Raw genomic sequence first — 12,360 nt, 5'->3', positions numbered from 1 at the left:
CTGATTTCAGATTCAAGATAAATGAAAAACAATAAGAAATTTCATCAAATCTGCTCAGATCTACAGAGATGCCATAAAAATCATGGGAAGTAGATACTCTGATTTTTGAAAAACAAGTAATTTCTGTCAACCCCTATAAAGATGCATCAAAAATCCTATGGTTCTCAAAACAAGCCTGCAAATAATCCTCAAGTCCCATGCACATTACCAGAATGGTTTTTTTTTCTATAGACCAGGGGTGTGTTAGTCAAGTTTCTATTAACGTACTCCTAGGAGAAAGCCAATTGTTTTTTGTGTTTGTAAAAATATATACACATTGCAGCAAATGGAAAATGAATAAAAAGCTAGAGTCACATGATACATTACAACATACCTTGACTCCATATACAAACATTCAGCAACTGCCAAACTGCTGCACAATACACTTGTGCTTTTTGGGTGCAGCATACAAAACATGTCGGCAAGCCTGGGGTTGCCAAACACTGTGGGTTGGCCCCTATTTTAAAATTTGGGGAGTATGCCTATTGGGGCTGTCCCACTTACGCAGGGGGTCCTACGCAAATTGTGACCTTGGAGAGTTCAGGCAGAAAAGCTCAAACACTTCTACAGAAAGTTGGTCTTCCCCTTCCATACAGAACATGTAGGCGTGTAACATGGCACCCAGGAACTTTTTGGAATGCACCACCACTTTAGAAGCAAATAATCTGGAGGTTCACATGATGTTGCTGATAAATCCAGGAATACTTTTTTCACTGTCACCAGTACAGCCTCTTTAATGGCAGTCCCTCTTCCACTGGATCCCGATCTGTATGCGGCACTGGTCCTTCTCGATCTCGTTGGAGCCTCAGCTGCTCAACTAACTGGTCCATCCTTAACTCCCATCACCTACAGTGAGCTCCACTCAACTAACTTTCCACTATCTACTAAACTAACTTTCCACTATGTAACCTAACCAATTAAGCTGGCCATAGATGCAAAGATCCGAATGATCGGACTTCCCCATCTCCCGACCTGCCACTAACCATTCCGATCAAATAAAGTAGAAAAGAACAGATCAGCCGATGTTCTGCCCCTGACAGCAATCGTACGAAAGTTATGTCCAACAAAGCTGGTGAAAGTCTCCCTCTGAAAATCGTACAATCGGCAATACATGCAGAGATATCGGCAGCCGACAGAAATCTGTCCGATCGACTAAACAACCGATCTCCGCCAGACGAAAAATGTCTGGAATCTCCACACGGCCTGAAAATCGTATGAATCCTCGATGCCTACAATCAGATCTTTCGTCTATGGCCAGCTTTACTCTCCTTTCTACCTCTCTATGGTGGCAATCCTTAGGCTCCCTGACTTTTATTAACTGAAAAGTGTGCGTAAGTGGCACGCTGTTCTCTCCCTTATATAGGAACTCTCTAGGGACATCCCCTACCCTCCAGACTGAAAATACCACAATCTAAAATAAACTATTTTCAATATATCCCTTACACTTGGTCTCAGTTAACATAGCAACGTTCTCATTGCTTACTAAATAAAACACGCTCATATCTAACCCCTCTTACAAGTGTTACACATACTGCAGATACCACAACAAACTTGTGTAGATGCCACTATGGACTTGTGGGAAGGGTATGGGTAAGTGTATACGGAAGCTCACCAGTTCAGATGGAGAAAGTGTTTTATATACTGGCTCATAATTCCACCCCATTATTGGTTTCTAGCTGATATAAAAGAACATGAAGTGGTACCAACAATGTGTGTAAGTTTTATTTGAAACTGTGCGACAAGAATATTCTTCAGCACTGTGGTAAGTTTGTATTTCCTGTTGTCGGTGTCTTAGGCACCGTTCTATCCAAGAATGGTGGGCTGGGGTATGTAGGTGTCACCACCCTTGCCCCATAGCTTGCACTTCACACAGACACAAGTTAGAGCTGCAGGGCGCAATAGGGTCCTGTCCTTACCATTTGTTCTATGGCAAGCTATAAGGACAGTACTAGCCTGCACTTCCTGCTGCGTTCTGCTTCAAATTTGATTCCAGCATTCTCCAGGGTGCCAGGGCTTGTTAGATAAATATTAAGAGACACACTCTTGCACCCCTTGGTGACGTCACTTGTGCCCTGGGGAAAGGTAAATGACCCCCTTAAAGAAGAACTAAACCCTAAAAATGAATGTGACTAACATGCCATATTTTATATACTAAACTTATTGCACCAGCCTAAAGTTTCAGCTTGTCAATAGCAGCAATGATCCAGGACTTCAAACTTGTCACAGGGGGTCACCAAAAGTATCTCAGTGGGCTCTGAGCATCTGTTGAGAAGCTAATCTTAGGGGTTGTCACAAATTATCAAGCAGAAACTTGGCTTGTCATATAAGATGATGCTTCAAGGCTGATTATTAAATTCTGACGCTAATTGCGCTGGTTTCTGAGCTGCCATGTAGTAATTTACTGTATTAATTACTAATCAGCCTTATATTGTGACTTTTATATTCTATGCGTACTGTATAGTGTGAGTGGGTCCCATAAGCTCAGTAAATGACAGCAACATAAAGTATGTGCAGTGAATCAGCAGAAAATAAGTTGGGGAGATACAGGGGCATCTTTGGAGACACAGATCTTCACTGCTAAAGGGCTGTGGTTGCCTTGGGCTGGTACAGAAGCCAAAAACATAAAGTACAACATTTCTACCTACTTCTTTAGTTAACTTTTAATGTAGTAATTTTCCCAATAGATGATAAAAATAAATGCGAAAATGAGTGGGCCGTGCATGGACCCCATCTGGCTGGTGAAATTATGGCCCATTTCCCACCCCTCCTGTAATATATGGATCTATAAAAAAAGGAGAAAGTTCAAGGTACATTAGCTGCGGGTTAGGAGGGGGCGGGTAAGGAAATTCCTGGCCCCGCCTTACTAGTCTGGAGCCTTTGGAACAATGCTAGCCTCCAAGGATTTTCTTTCATTGATTGTGCCACCTATTGGAAGAATACAGAATCTCTGAGTATCTATTAGAATAAAAGCAAATACTGAGTAATGAATGAAAACAACAGCAAATAGTTTCCCTAGTATATAGTTTAATGTTTCTTTCATTTTTTTTTTCTACCTGGAGTAAAAGATCTCACAAAGCAAAGCAACTCATCCACCTCGTTCCCTCTGCATCTCGTTAGCATAATCATTTTATAAGCAGATATTTATAACCATATTTAAGATTTAGGAAGCAGTTTGTAGTTAATATGCAGATTTGTGGTGAGGGGTGTCATTTTAATGAAACAAATTATTCCTCTCGTTTACATTTTCTTTGAAGTGCAAATTTCCTCTACCAACGAAGCCTGGTGACTAATGGGAGATTTTATATTTTTCCAAACAAAATTGCTGCGGAGACACTTTAGCCTGCAGAAATCCTAAGGGCCATAAATTCCGAAAAGTTTTATTCACAGTATTTCTGCTGATATTAAACATTGATAATTCTTCTGTCCCGGAAAAACAAACCCTTGCGGTTTATTACAAGACCTGCTCTTTATTTATCGTGCCATGAAGGGTTAATTGTAGTCAGTCTACTCCGGTGCCAAGCTTCCTACATAATAACAATTATGTCTGTAATGATGTCCCACTAATTAATGGTGAAATATTTCTGAGAATCCTGCTGAGAAACAAGGAAGGGATGTATTACATGGCGCCATGCTGAGTACTGAGGGGGGCACTGCTGGACACACATCACATGACAAGTTTATCAGTCGTGGTGGGAAAAACAACTGCAAATATATTCAGATTAGTTTTTCAAATCATGTACCATAAAAGGCAGTGGACAGCAGTGCAAATAGGCTTTTTATTCAGCCCATATTCATGTGTGCAAATGTTGTCCTTTGTATATATTAGGGATGCACCGAATCCACTTTTTTGGATTCGGCCGAACCCCCGTATCCTTTGTGAAAGATTCGGGGCCGAATACCGAACCAAATCCTTATTTGCATATGCAAATTAGCAAGACCAAAAGCCACATGATTGTATGGATTCGGTTCGGCCAGGCACAAGGATTCGGACGAATACGAATCCTGCTGAAAATGGCTGAATACCGAACCAAATCCTGGATTCGGTGAATCCCAAGTATATATGTATATAGGCTAAATAAAGCACCTTTTGCACCAAACAAAGAAAAAGCGAAAGACCCAAAAGCCACGAAAATAGCCGCAATTGAAGTCCTGGTGAGGCAAAAAAGGAGGCAAAGTTGAAGTCCTGAAGCCACGAGTTCAATTCTCCTGAACACCAATGTGTGGGTTTTTTTTTTTAATCCCCTGGCCACCAAAGTATTATTTTAATACTCTATAGTCCCCTGCCACCAATGTTTTTTTTAAAAATATTCTCTGGGGCCCCAATTGTTTTTTAACTCATAGGTGGGCCCTGGTCATGGTCACCAATTCTTTTAACTTGTAGGGGGGGCCCTGGCACCCGTTTTATACTTTTTAAATTATAAGGGGGCCCTGACCATCAATAGCTTTTTATAATTTGTGTGTGTGTGTGGGGGGGGTTACCTTTTTTAGCGCTGATGTCTGTGTGATCTTTAAACTGAGATGTAGAGTGGGCGGGGCTCAGGGGTCCCTGAAAATATTGTACGGGGCCCTGTGATTTCTAACGGTGGCCCTGTAATCAGATAACAGCTCCCTGGTAGATATAATAACAGCACTCAATAGTAAAAACTCATGTCCCACTGTGACTTCATAGAGTAAGGGCTTCCTTGCACCCACAGCTCTGGGCTCTGCACCTTGAGCCAGATTGAGCCCTAAGGGGTACAGTTTTGTCACCAGCAATCTTTGGTATTTATAATTGTGTTTAAGTTGTAATGTTACACAAGCAGCACACATAGAGCTTTACACAATCAACACATTCTTGATTCTATAAAATCATGGCTACCCAAACCAGATCCACAGGAAGTTGTTTTCATTTATACAGGAAGTTCCTATGGTGCATGGACCTTGCTCTTGCATACCTGAGTTGCATTGTACACCCTATAATGGACCAGATTCAATCCAGTATCACGTGAAAAATAATGGATGAGATTCAATTTGAGATGCAATTCAATTCAGAAAAACTTATCTCACGGTTTATCAGGTGAAAACTCGATCAAAGTCTATGGGAATAAACTGAATTCAGAGAAGACTTTATTTGCCTCAAATTGAATTTTGCCCATGAGATAATGTTTTCTCTCTGAATTCGTTTCCCTTATCACGCTTTTATGATTACGCTAATTTTTTGTGTGTTCGCCCCCTTTTGGGAATATTTTTTATTTTAGCAGACCCTTCACAACAGGGACATGTCAATATTATTAGCCACAGTTCAACTGAAGAAAAAGCCACAAATCAATAACATTCTAATCTTCTCTGGATTTTATATCACACACAAGAAATTAGTAAAAAAAAAAAAAAAGTGACATTACAAATATGCAAAAAAACCAGTAGTAATTGAAGTAGGAAATGATTGGTGATGATCTGGTCTCTGAACTTCATGGTTCTGTACTGTGCCAGCTCTTACATATTTTCTAGATCCACTTTGTGAGCTGCTGTTCTTCTCTGGGATGCGATGAGACTGAGCTTCAGAAATGAAAAAGAAAATCATTTCATGAACAATTTGTACTTAGAGAAAAAAGAATCACCTTTCTATTCCCTTTATGGAACCAATTTCATTCAACCGCTTTGATCCTTTGACGAGAATCTAAGAGAAGTGGCACATATTGATAGAAAGCCACGCCTATTTCTCCGGAGACATTTCATATATATTTATATAAAGCACAAGCTCATCATCTGTAAAAACACTATTATGTAACATACACAGGAGTAAGAAAAAAAGTCTTATCTCTGTCCCAAACAATCAAATCTCTTATTGAAGAGAAATGTATGACTTTTCTAAACAAAGACAAATAATGGAGTAAAAAAAGAAGGAAAGGCTAAAATTAAGTAAGCTTTATCAGAAAGGCCTATATAAATACACCAGTAAACCCTCAAAGTAATGCTGCTCTGAGTCCTCTGTCAAAAGAAACACTGCATTTCTTTCCTTCTATTGTGTACACATGGGCTTCTGTATCAGACTTCCTGTTTTCAGCATAAACCTCCAGGGCTATGGCTTGAGCATGCTCAGTTTGCTCCTCTCCCCCTCCCTTCTGTAATCTGAGCTCAGAGCTATGAGTGAGCAGGGAGAGATTTAAGCAGGAAGTGACTTCACAACAAGCTAATATGGCAGCTGCTATCCTAAAGAACTTCTGGAGCGGTTTACTCAGGTATGGTAAAACATTCTACAGAATAAATTTAGTGCTATAGCTTGCACTATTGTGGCACTATTATTGGCAATAAACTGCCTCTGTAGCTTTCCTTCACCTTTAATCAGTGTAGAATAGGAGGAACAATTTTCTTAAAGGGGCTGTTCACCTTTAAACTAACATTCAGTATGTTGTAGAGAGTGATATCATTGTTTATTATTTATTGTTTTTGTTCAGGAGTTCTCAAGTTTGAACTATTAACAGCTATTTGGTTGCTAGAAGTGATGTGCGGGTCAACTAAAATTTGAACCTAACAAGATCTGGAAGTAACTGCACCCTATCCTAATCCAGCACGCTCCCTTCTATATATATACCCACGCCCGCCCCGCTGTGACATCATGGGAGGAGGCTGAGCCTGAGCGAGAGCATAAAATGGCACCCACAGAGGTGGAAGTGGGGCAGTAGAAGGTCGCGGACATTGTGCGGAAGTCGGCCTGAACCCTCCGACTTGTGGATTTACCCGCAGGCTTCAGGCTGGCCCGCACATCACTAGTTGCTATATATATTACTGAGATGTGAACTTATAAGTGCCTACCATTGAGTGTGTGTATTCAAATTATGTTCTAGTTTATATTTGATGGCCACAAGGATAATAGTGAATTGTTTATAACCCATTATAACCCAATTAAGCTTTAAGGCAGTTTTACAAACGGACTCTTTGGACCTTTGCTATTGCAAGCTGGGCAACAACTTTTGTTATGTTTTATTAAGCTCATGGGGTCTCTCATTAAAAGGGCCAATGGATTTCTCTTAATAGACGTGTGAAGGAAGGGCTCCTGACCCAAGAACAAAGTTGGGTTATTGACCCCCAACCACACACACAGTGCCTGTCACAGCTGGAAACACATCTAATTTGGGGGATATGTTGATACAGAGGCAGCTAGTAACTTCCTTATACAGGCAGGACTCCATTTATAACCCCCAGTTACCCCCACAAATGGGGTAGTGCATGTATAAGTAACAGGCACAGCGTAACAAGCAAAAGCAACCAGAAAGCAAATATGCTCCACTAATGTGGCGGCAGCACCGTGACCCTCATTAACCATATCACAGAGAATGTGAAGTTGGTAGGCGAGGTGTCAGAAAAAGGGCAATTATTGATTTCCCTTAATTTCAACAGAAACCTATTTAAATAGAAAAATCAGCATGGAAGGCCCTACACCTTACATTTATTTTAGAACTTTTCCCACCACCATCTTATCTGCCATCCCTCAGTAATGAGCAGTGGGGGGAAGCAACCATCTATGTAACTTTTTCATATCAGCCAGGGATAAATGAATCCAACATAAATTAGTTTTGCATACCTATCTAACCACTAAACTGTTTAAAATGGGTAAATTGGTTGAACCCCTACTGTCAGACTTTCTGGCTCTTGGTATTGGCCTTTCCGTTGATAATAGAATATTGGACAGTCCTCTGTACGTATATATCTCAGATACTTGACTTACCAAATCTATACACTCCCGGAATCCACTTTCTAGGGATCATGGACGACGCTTTCCCTGCAAACCATACCAGACTGACTGGGAGATCCCTTATGTTTTACCACAAACAGATGTTAATAATACACTGGATTTCCCCGGTACCCTCCCCCAATACAACTGAATGGCTGAACTACATAAACAAAATGCTTCCATTGATTAAACTCATGTATGAAGAGAGGGGTTACTCAATTCAATTCAAGAAAGTTTGGGACATTTAGGTAATGATTTATGATGTTGTAACCTGATAATATTGCTTTTGGAATTGTTATTATGATGCTGCTGCTCCCCCTTCCCCCTTTTTCCCTCCTGTACCCCACTTTGTTTTGAAACTCAATAAAAATGAAGCCTGTTCAAGAAAAAAAAAAGGACACACACTCTCTGTACCTGTTTGGAAGTTGCTAGCGCCCGCTCTTCTGCTTGGTTTAGCCGCTTTTGTAGTCTGTTTGTTTTCTCCTGATATTCTAATATTAAACTTTCAAGCTGTTGGAAAACACAGCAAAGGTAATCAAGGAAACAACAGAAGGATTTACTAGTACAGTATTTTGCTAGATAAAACTCATTTCAGCTACTTTAATAGTATTAAATGGCACTATGGCAAGTGTATTTATTTTGTACTTGCAGCTGTATGTAAAAATCCAACTATTGATACAATGTAAGACACGGCCGCTGATTAACAGACCTGTCTTTGTTGGGGAACTAAGACGTTTGCATCATTGTTTAAAAAGTAACAACCAGGTTTTAGGCAAATGCTGCTTTCAATAAAGATTGTTTTTACAAATAACTTTAAAAAGCACTGAAAAAATTTTCATGAATGTATATTGGAAAGTTCCTTAGAATTACGTTTTCTTATATTAGCCACATTTTTATTTTGGGTTTGACTTGGCCTTTAAACACAAAATACTGTGAGTATCATGCCCTGCAACGATGCCTTTCTCCCCCCACTAGTAAAAATGAGCATCATCTACAGGGAACAAAAACACGTCATATTTAATATTAGTGGTCAGCACCAATTGTTTCAGCTGCCTCCAGAACTTCTCTCTGCAAAAGTTGTTGATCCGTGAAGTGTAATATCATGTGTAGGTTAAATGCACAGTTATGTGATGACACTCACAGAAACTGCACAAGGACAGAGTCTTAGCAGTGTAAAGTAATGAGACAGTGGCCATGAATGTTTGCCATGAATTCCAATGCCAGTCAAAATTTTTTGATCTATCTTTTTTTTTTTTTTTAAAGTAAATATTCAAATTTTTGCTCTTATAATGTTCGGGACCTGGGGTTTTCCGGATAATGGATCTTTATGTAATTTGGATCTTCAATAAGTCTTACTAGAAAATCATGTAAACATTAAGGGGGTTATTTACTAAACCTCACATTTTTCTGATTAAGCTTTTTTTGGCAAAAACTCAAATTTTTAGTGAAAAAAAAAACCTTTAACTTTTTGAGATTTATTATACCCCGATGCTGCAAAAAGCCAGAATCCAAAAAGCTGCCATCTCAGAACTGACAAGGTCCTGTACAAGTAAGTCAACGGGAGAGCCACCTATCTCAATTTGAAGTTATTGTGGTCTGTGCTGGGTTTAGCCCGAAAATCCGAATTAATTAGGGTCTTCCGGCAGAAAAAAAGGCCAAAAAATTTGTATGATTCGGGTTTTCACTCGCTTTTCTCAAGTTTTTTCAATATTTGATTAAATTAAGTTTTCTTATCAATAAATAAGCTAAATTTGGGCCTGGGAGTTTGGTTGAGCTTATTTTTATTAATATTATGAGCTAATATGTCTCATAATATTATGTGAGATGTTATGATATAAATTCAGATATTGGTAAATAACCCCCTAAGTGTTACTCTACTACATTTTTTGCTAAATGTTGTTTCACCATTAATTCATGTGAGTGACAATCCTATAAAATAACTAATATGAAGCCTTCAAACTATTACTGTTGGCCCAGCTATTAGGTCAGTACTGTATCTATACACACAATACCTCTGTCTTTTTCTCTTGTGCTGTTTGTAATCGGGACAGCAGTTCTTCGCTGTGCCGTTTTTGTCTCTTTAGTTCAGTTCTGTGGACAAAAACATAAGAGCTGTTTCTAATAATGACAAGTTCTCTATGCTGCATTCACATCAATATGATCAACTGGATGACATGGACAATAGTCTAAGGCAGTGATCTCCAACCAGTGGCTCGTAAGCAACATATTGCTCTCCAACCTCTTGAATGTTGCTCTCAATAGCCTCAAAAGAGGTGTTATTTTTTAATTACAGGCCTCGAAATCAGTTTTTGGTTGATTATAGATAGATATAACCAAGCCCAAAAGGAAACCAAAAGAAACAACCGCCCGGAGACACATAGTAGGTGAAACATAGTCATCCCATATGTAGATGGGTGATTTTCAACAAACACCACGTCCCTGTGTTTTTCAAACCTAGCAACACACTGACAAAAACTGGTACACCCAAAGGATCCAACGCCTACAGAAAAACAAAGCAATGTGGTATACGGAGTCCAGTGTATCGAGGAGTGCACAGATCTATACATTGGGGAGACAAAACAACTGCTCTCCAAGTGAATAGCTCAGCATAGGAGGGCAAACTCTACAGGGCAAGACTCAGCTGTCTTTGTACGCCTAAAAGACAAGGGACACTCCTTTGAAGACAGCAAGGTCCAAATATTGGATAAAGAAGACCGCTGGTTTGAACGAGGCGATTTATGACACCAACTGTCTGCTACACAATGCGGTTCTAACATCTGTACCCTGGCGGATTCACACATCCATTCATGCAACTCTCACAATTAACACCTGTATCTAGGAGTTGCATGACACATTGGATAATCCTATCACAACTACACAGAATCAACACCTCTGTGAGTTTCTTCAAATGTCACCTCTTTGAAGAGTTACAATGTGCCATTGTGATTGGATTAGTGGAAGAGTTTATATGCCAAGAATTGAAGAAGCTGCTCTCATGAGCAGTGAAACTTCTTCAATTATTACTCCGCAAGTCCAGTTGTTTTATTTTTGAATCACTTGTATTAGATATACCATGACCTGGATGAATGAAAATCTTCATAGTCATATTATAGATAGTGTTTTAAATGTATGTATGTATGTATGTATATTTTTATTTGTAAAGCGCTCCTTGAGGGCAAAGCACTGTACAACAAAACAATAAATTAGTAGTAACAAACAATGGGTCATTGGAATAAAAAGTAACAATAAGTACATTATTAGAATACAATTCACATAAATATAAAATATAATTACAATGCAGATTAAGTGCTCAGTGTCAAGGAAATAAAAGGCTAGAGGACCCTACCCCTAGAGCTTACAGTCTAAATGGGAGGGTAACATACAGACACAATTCAGAGGGGTATTAAGGTGCTGTGGGTTACAGTTTGTTACACTGTTATATAAGTGCAGGTTCAGGTGTTATCCAGGTGCTCCCAGAGGTAGTCTTTGAGTTTTGTTTTAAAAACATTGAAGGGGGATTCTCTCCTGAGAGATTCAGGAATGGCATTCCAAATATAAGGAGTCGCAAGAGAGAAGGGTTTGATACGGGAAACAGCAGTAGTAGTGGGGGGTACAACCAAGCGGTTGCTCTGAGAGGAGCGGAGGTTTCAGGCAGGAACATATAGAGAGACAAGAGTTGAGATGTAATTAGGTGCAGAGGAATGAAGGGCTTTGAAGGTTATGAGGAGGAGTTTATAAGTTATTCTTTGTTTTATAGGAAGCCATGATAAGGACTTCAGCAGCGGAGGGGCCTGTAACCTTTTGGATGAGAGGAGGATAATTCTTGCAGCAGTGTTTAATACAGACTGTAGAGGGGAGAGATGGGAGTTAGGGAGGCCAGTTAGTAGAAGGTTACAGTAATCTAGTCTGGATAGGATGAGAGCATGCATGAGCGTCTTGGATGTATCAGGTGAAAGGAAGGGACGGATTTTGGCAATATTGCTTAAGAAAAAGTGACAGGTGCACCTCCTGTAAAAAAGGTTCACCAAATCTTTCCGAATCTCTCCCACTCCCCACCAAGTCTCTTTTAGATCACACTGTGTCCCAGGAAAACACAGCACAGTGTGATCTAAAAGAGACTTTAAGCTGGTGGGGAGCAGGAGAGATTCAGAAAGATTTGGTGGACCTTTTTGGAGGCGCACGCGTATTGAAAACACTATCTATTGATTTGGGGGATTGGAGGCCTTTATTGTGTTGCGTATCCAGCTATAATTATGCATGTTGTAAGCCTGATTTTTGATTGAATATAAACTGGATGCCAAACAGAGGCTCCTATATACTGTCATTTCACATAGGGCCTACCAATATCCAATAACGGCTATTATTGACACCGTCAGGTACTTTTTTCATGTTGGTGTTGCTCCCAAACTTTTTTTTTTACAATTATATGTGGCTCATCGGCTAAAATGTTGAGGTCCCTTGGTCTAAGGTATTAGACTATTAGCCAATGTACTCCAAGTTGCCTCTAATCAGTAAATCAGATGACTGAATACAATTGGAATGAGTTAGAACAATTTCCTTACACACACCTGTGACATTATATATATATATTCATACATTCACTTGTGAAA

The 12,360-nt window shown here is 39.6% G+C and overlaps 1 protein-coding gene across 2 annotated transcripts in view; it reads right to left on the bottom strand.

The window, feature by feature from the left end:
• Positions 1-5,347: 5,347 nt before the first annotated feature.
• The window catches only part of sclt1.L (sodium channel and clathrin linker 1 L homeolog), a 69,626-nt gene continuing 62,613 nt past the window's right edge, over positions 5,348-12,360 (bottom strand). For both annotated transcript variants that reach the window (XM_018231842.2, XM_041589916.1), the window contains exons 20-22: positions 9,763-9,841; positions 8,165-8,260; positions 5,348-5,574 (exon numbers count right to left, since the gene is read on the bottom strand). In XM_018231842.2, coding sequence (XP_018087331.1) covers positions 5,512-5,574; positions 8,165-8,260; positions 9,763-9,841 — 238 coding nt within the window. In that variant the 3' untranslated portion in view covers positions 5,348-5,511. The remainder of the gene's footprint in view (positions 5,575-8,164; positions 8,261-9,762; positions 9,842-12,360) is intronic.

Source organism: Xenopus laevis, chromosome 1L (assembly GCF_017654675.1).
Source record: "Xenopus laevis strain J_2021 chromosome 1L, Xenopus_laevis_v10.1, whole genome shotgun sequence".
NCBI lineage: Eukaryota > Metazoa > Chordata > Amphibia > Anura > Pipidae > Xenopus > Xenopus laevis.
Note: the sequence above shows the minus strand (reverse complement) of the source record. Positions and strands in the feature narration are given on the sequence as shown.